At 48.9% G+C, this 6,599-nt stretch overlaps 1 protein-coding gene and 1 pseudogene across 2 annotated transcripts in view; one reads left to right on the top strand and one right to left on the bottom strand.

The window, feature by feature from the left end:
• On the bottom strand, positions 1-1,269 carry LOC102009251 (annotated as a pseudogene).
• Positions 1,270-3,514: 2,245 nt separating this feature from the next.
• The window catches only part of Nipsnap1 (nipsnap homolog 1 (C. elegans)), an 18,846-nt gene continuing 15,761 nt past the window's right edge, over positions 3,515-6,599 (top strand). The window contains exon 1 of one of the 2 annotated variants that reach the window (XM_013520427.1): positions 3,515-3,668. In XM_013520427.1, the coding sequence (XP_013375881.1) occupies positions 3,565-3,668 (104 nt within the window). In that variant the 5' untranslated portion in view covers positions 3,515-3,564. The remainder of the gene's footprint in view (positions 3,669-6,599) is intronic. The other variant, XM_005396213.2, reaches the window with a different exon arrangement.

The following is a 6,599-nucleotide window of genomic DNA, read 5'->3' as shown; positions in this document are numbered from 1 at the left end:
TTTTTTTTTTTCACATAAGGAAGCATTTATTTGGGGTTTAACATGAGAAATCATACAAATAAAATTTGTATAAACACAAATCCACAGAGTCATAACACACAGCAAAGGACAAAGTAAAAACAAAGAAAACTAACTGGCGGCTATATACAGTTGGACACAGTTGTGTCTTGTACACTAGAAAGTCTTTTACTACGTAATCATTAGAGCAACAGAAGACCAATCTTCAGTGCTGTCCTGGAAGATTTCTTAAGCATCTCCTGTTTTCTCCAATGTCTTCCTCTGTAGTATGGCTGGTAACTATTTTGGTGGTTGCCACCTCCTCGAGATGCCTTGGCATAAGTGCTCTGTTGATCGCTGTAGTCTGCATATCCTTGGCCACATCCATAGCTCCCATAGTTACACCCGGTATAATCATATCCGCCATAGCCACTGTCGTTTTGATCACCACCATAGACACTATTGTAACTTCCATATCCTTGATCATAATAGTTATTACATCCTTGGTTCCAGTTTTGGCCCTGACCTCGGCCGTGACCCCAGTACCACCTCGGCCACCAGCTGCAGCGCCTCTTCCTCCTTTTTGTTGTTGCTGTTGCTGCCGATATACCTCTTTGGGTTGTGCAACTTTGATTTCACACTTCCCAGAACCAATCTGATGGTATCCGCTTTCTAACAATTTCTTGACTGGCTCTTCATCCGTGTATGTGATGAAACAAAATCCTCTCCTTTCATTTGTTTTTGTATCCATGGGAAGTTCAATATTTTTCAATCTCTCCAAAAGCTCCAAAATATTCTTTAATTTGTTCTTCAGAAGTATCGGGGCTCAATCCACCCACAAACACCTTTTCAGGGGGTTCTTTCTCTTTTAAAGCTTTGGCCCTTTGGAGGTCTATCAATTTGCCATCCAGTTTGTATTCTTTTAGTTCCAAAACCTTATCAACGCTAGCGGCATCTTTGAAAAGCACACATTCAAATCCTCTTGATCTTTCAGTGACTGGGCCTGTTTTAATTGTGCAGTCTACAACTTCCCCAAATCGAGACAAATAGTCACATCTTTCTTGCTTGTATCCCAGCTCAAGCCTCCAATAAACATTTTACCGTCATCCTGCTGGTTCTTGCTCTCATTGATCTTGCACCGCGCGGCGAACTCCTCTATACTGCTGTACTTGTTCAGGTCCTCCATGGTGGCGGAGCGGTCGGTAGGGGCGAGCGGGCGCGCGGTCGGGCTCGGAGCGGGGAGCGGGGTGCTGGAGGCAAGGGAGCGTTGTATGGAGCTAGATTTAAAATAGCGGCGGAAGAGTATCCTTTTTTTTTTTTTTTTTTTTTTTTTTAAAGTCTTGTTTTTTGTTGTTGTTTGAGACATGGTCTTGTTATGTAGCCCAGGCTGGCTGTGAGCTTGCAGCAATCCTCTTGCCTCAGCCTCCTAAGTGCTGGGATTACAGGCATGCATCATCATGCCTGGCTACTTTATTTATACAGGGTTCAAACTGCAGGTTTCTGTTTTAGCTACAGTGGAGTATCAACACCACTGTTCTCATTCTAATTTATTTTGATGATTTTGTCTGTTTATAACAATTGATTCTGGTTTCCAATTAGCCAGGCATGGTGGTGCACACCTGTAATCTCAGTACTTGGGAGGCTGAGGCAGGAGGATCACCATACCTACATAGTGAGTTCAAGGCCAGCCTGGAATACATAGTAAAACTCTGTCTCAAAAAACCAAAACCAAAATCGTGTTGATATACGGTTCCTTTTTAAATAAATCACACAAATAATACATTTTGATTGTAGCAGCATTAGAAAGCTCAAGAAGAAAAATCCTAGTTCAAACCTAACTTCCTTACAGAAGTCATAACAGACATTTGAAGTCTGCTTAGCTCTTCCCTTGTCCCTCACTCCCACTAGAAGTCCTTTTCATACTTCCCTGTTGTCCCTTTCACAATTGGCAAACACATTTCTGTGCAGATTTTTCACTTACGCAGTAAATACTTAATGTGTCAGGCAGGAGAGTTGAGGGAAGGATGATGAGTGGATAAAACCTTTGTCCTGGAGGGGCTGGAAGTCAGTGGTGACTTGGTGTTTGTCTGCCCCACCAAGCCCTGACTCCTGAAAGTGTTGTGGGTCTGCCAACCTCTGGTGTCTCAGAAGGTGGCGAAGTACTTAGCCAGGTAGACTCTTTTTCTTTTTCTTTTTTTTTTTTTTGGATCTTTTTACGACAGGGTCTCACTCTGCAGTTCAGGCTGGCCTTGAGTTCACTTTGTAGCCCAGGCTGGCCTCAAACTTGCAAGGATCCTCCTACGTCAGCCTCCCAAATGCTGGGATTATAGGCGTGTGCCACCACTCCCGGCCCAAAACTCAATATTTGCAGGAGTCATGACATTAAAGAATGTCCTCCACTCTCTTATCCCAAGCATAGGAGGAACTACCAGTGTGTGGGTGGACATTCTCTAGGGATACCGTATGTCTGTGTCCCTGCCCCCTCCTCCGCGGGGTCTGCAGGCTCTGCGTCCATGTCTGTGATCTGCAGGACTGCGGGCTGAGAAGGGATTGGTTTGAAAAGCAAGGAGTTGGGCGTGGAAAAAAGGAGGACGCGAAGTTCTAGGAGGCTCCGGTAGAGAAGACTGAGAAGGCTGTAAAAGCAAACGTTGGTAAAAGAAAGCATTCTGGGTGCCCAGAGCTTTGCCTCTCTCTTAAATTGTTAGAGGCTGTTTCTTTGATAATGTGATAACCACTGCCAGCGGACATCCTGCCCGCGCAGAACTCATGGGGTAGGGACTGTGGGTACAGTTCAGTAGTAGAGTACTTGTCTCCCATGTGTGAGGGCCTGAGTTTGATCCCCACCACCAGAATGGGGAATGAACGCTGTGACTTCACATTAAGACTCATCCTCAGCCGTTTTAAATTTTTTTTTTTTTTTTTTTTGAGAGGGGGTCTCGCCAAGTGGCTAAGCTGCTGAGGCTGGGTTCACACTTATGATCCTCCTGCCTCGGCTTCCCAGAATGCTGGGATAACAAGCATGTGCCTCCACGCCTAACTGGCCTTTGTAACTGTCCAGAATTTCAAGGGGCTTACTGATCCTCCTCGACTCATCCTTGAAATCCTAGATTTTGTTTTGTTTTGTTTTGTCTTTTTGAGATAGGGTCTCGCTATGCAGTTCAGGCTGGCCTTGAGTTTACTTGGTAGCCTAGGCTGGTCTCGAACTCGCAAGGATCCTCCTGCCTCAGCCTCACTCCCGAGTGCTGTGATTACAGGCGTGCGCCACCGCGCCCGGCCCCTAGGTATTATTTTTTGATGTTCCCATTTCACCGAGAAGAGCACTGGGGCTCTGAATGGGAAAAGGCTGGCTTAATGTAACGGAGCGAGTCAGCTGCAGAGCTGCTGGGGCTCAGGCAACTGCATCCGGATTTCTGCCCAGCATCTACGAGTTACAGGCAGCAGGGCTGCTACGCCCACCCGCCTGCGCACAGAGGAAGGAGGGCGAGCCGCAGGGGCGGGGCCCATACGCGCCCCTCCTCGAACTCGGCAGCGGGGGCGGGGCCTTCCTCTAACCTACGCTGCTCCAACATGGCTCCGCGGCTTTGCAGCATCTCTGCGGCGACGCGGCGGCTGCTGGGCAGCCCGCGACCCAGCGCGGGGGTCGCCGCGGCCGCGGGTGTGGCTGCTGCCCGGTGAGAGCTAGGGGTGGGGGCGGTCGCGCGCGAAGAGGAGGGGCTGGGGGCGAGGGTGGGGATTCCTGGACTTGGATCCCAAGGTTTAGAGGCGGGGCGGAGACCCAGGCCTGGGGAGGGTCTGGGATAGAATAGGGAGGTGAGACCAGTACGGGCAGGGCCTTTGTCTTGGTGGGGGAGAATGAGACTTGGGGTTAGAGGGAGGGACAGGTCCTGGGTCCTGGAGAGTGGGAGAGGGTGGAGGATAGCAACCCATTCCTCAGGCCTTTGCCTGGGATTGTGCTCTAGCACCTCCCTCAGGCAGCCCCTCTCTCAGGAAGTTGGGGGGTCATTGGGGACCCCCACGGGCTCTGGCTGTGTAGACTGTTGGCTTCCCCACCCTTCACTGTACTGATGGGCCGGCAGACGCCCAAGAGAGGATGGGGGTTGTCCAAGGTCGCTGTCCAGGCTGTGTGGAGGTAGCCGTGGATCTGGGACCCAGCTCTCCTGATGCACCCTGCACTTTGCACCACACTGGTGGCATCCTGGGAAAGGGAGGTTGCCTGGGCCATGTGCACGGTGCTGTTGTTTGTCCCTGCTCTGGGCTGAGACAGGTTTAGCCACCCCTGACTGGCCCTGGCTGGCTCCTCCCTCCATCCAGGGCACTGTACTTCCCCTATCTCTGCCCTTTTGCCCTGTGCACTTACAACCTAGTGCTTACCTGCTTGTCCTACCAGACCATTATCTCATTATTCTGTTTCCCCATTTCCCACCCCTGCAGCGGTCAGGACGATGTATGCTCAGAGAAGTGAGACCACCTGTCCTCCCACCTGTGGAAAGGAAGCAGGGCTCCCTCCTGCCCAGCAGCCCGAGATTGAAGCTGCAGAGTTCTGTTAGGCACGGAGATGTTAGAGCGTCATTCACTGGGGCTTTAGGACAGCTTGGAGAGAGGGGATGGGCACGTGCCCATCACCCAGACTGCCTGATAATGAGGGAGAAAGCCAACATCATGAAATGAGTCTGATGTCTGCCTGGCACTAGCAAATCTAACTTGGGCTGTTTTTTATCTTTTTGAGACAGGGTCTCCTTATGCAGTTCAGGCTGGCCTTGAGCTCACTTTGTAGCCCAGGCTGGTCTCGAACTTTGTAGCAATCCTCCTGCCTCAGCCTCCTGAGTGCTGGGATTACAGACGTGCACCACCACACCCAGCTAACTTGGGCATTTTTGGAGGGGTGACCTTGGTCATGTCATTTGACCTCTTCAAGGCTCAGTTTCTTCACTTGTAAAATGAGGGTGACAAGATAGGATGCATCTCAGGATTGTTAAAGATTGAAAAGGTCATCCTTATAAAGTATCTAGCATCCAGCAGGCTTAAGAGTGTTACCCTTTGCCTGAACCTGTATGTCTGAAACAGTTTCTACATGAGACACAAATAACATCAGGACTGAAAGAGCCTCAGGGAGCTCAGCTTTTTTGAGACAGTGTTTTCCAAATGAAGAAATTGAGGCCAGGGAAGGGATCAAATCAGTTGGTGATAGAATCTTTTGTGTGGCAAATGCTAGAGGCCACAAAGGGAATTGAGGGGTAGGGGGAAGATTTAAGAGGCAGCCTGTAATCCCAGCACTCGGGAGGGTGAGGCAGGAGGATCACTGTGAGCAAGGCCAACCTGGGCTACATGGTGAGACCCTGTCTCAAAAAACAAACAAACAGCCAGGTGCGGTGGCTCACGCCTGTAATCCCAGCACTCGGGAGGCTGAGGCAGGAGGATCGTTGTGAGTTCTGAGACCAGCCTGGGCTACAAAGTGAGCTCAAGGCCAGCCTGAGCTGCATATTGAGACCCTGTCTCAAAAAGACAGGAAAAAAAAAAAACAAAAAAAAACAAACAAGCCAGACATGATGGTGCATGCCTGTAATTCCAGCACGCAGGAGGCTGAGGCAGGAGGATCCTTGCAAGTTTGAGGCCAGCCTTGGCTACATAAGTAAGTTCAAGGCCATCTTGAACTGCATAGTGAGACCCTGTCTCAAAAAGAAAAAGCAAACAAACAACACTGCTTTGCAAATTTTAAGCCCTGGTCCCACATTGGGTACCTGAGAACATCTCTTTCTGACCCTCACGTTGCCCCCAAATGGTATCTGTTCATGAGACTGAGGCAAAAGGATCACAAGTGCAAGGCCAGCCTGGGGAAACACAGCAGACCCCTCAAAAAAAAGTACACAAGGCCAGCCTGGGAAACACTGAACCCCTCAAAAAAAAGTACTGGGGTGGGGAGTATAGCTCAGTGCATAAGCGCCTGCCTGGCAAGTGCAAGGTCCTGAGTTCAAATCCCTGTACTCCCAAAAAAAGTACTTAAAGTACTGCATGGGTTGGCTCTTAGTACATAGTTAACAGTCAGTAAACAGTGTTTTTTTTATTAGTGGCACATTGGTAATCTCATTCTAGTTGAAGACGTCCCTCAGAACAATAAGCAAAAATGCAGCCCTTTTCTAAAATTAACTGATTCAAGTGACAAGATATTAAGAATGTGCGTAGAGCTGAGGTTCCCAGCATGTAAATCAAGAATGTTCTGGATTTTCATGCAGGGAGGCATCAGATTGTTCATTGCTGTTGGCAGTGTAAATGTGTCATCTATAGTGACTTTTCTTAGAGATGGAAAAGTTCTCCTCTGGGTCAAATATTTATTGATCATGTCAAAAGTACTGGGGCTGGGGATTTAGCTCAGCAGCACAGCACCTGCCTGGCAAGCGTGAGGTTATGAGTTCAATTCCCGTACCAGAAAAAAACAAAAAACAAAAAAAACAAAAAACATTCTCTTTGGGGCTGGGGATTTAGCTCAGCGGCACAGCACCTGCCTGGCAAGCACAAGGTTGTGAGTTCGATTCCTGGTACCAGAAAAAACAAAACAAAACAAAAGTACTGCCAGGTGTGGTGATGCAAGTCTGTAATCCCAGCAC

The sequence above is a fragment of the Chinchilla lanigera genome, unplaced genomic scaffold (genome assembly GCF_000276665.1).
Source record: "Chinchilla lanigera isolate Chin_1 unplaced genomic scaffold, ChiLan1.0 scaffold00054, whole genome shotgun sequence".
NCBI classification, from domain to species: Eukaryota; Metazoa; Chordata; class Mammalia; order Rodentia; family Chinchillidae; genus Chinchilla; species Chinchilla lanigera.
Note: the sequence above shows the minus strand (reverse complement) of the source record. Positions and strands in the feature narration are given on the sequence as shown.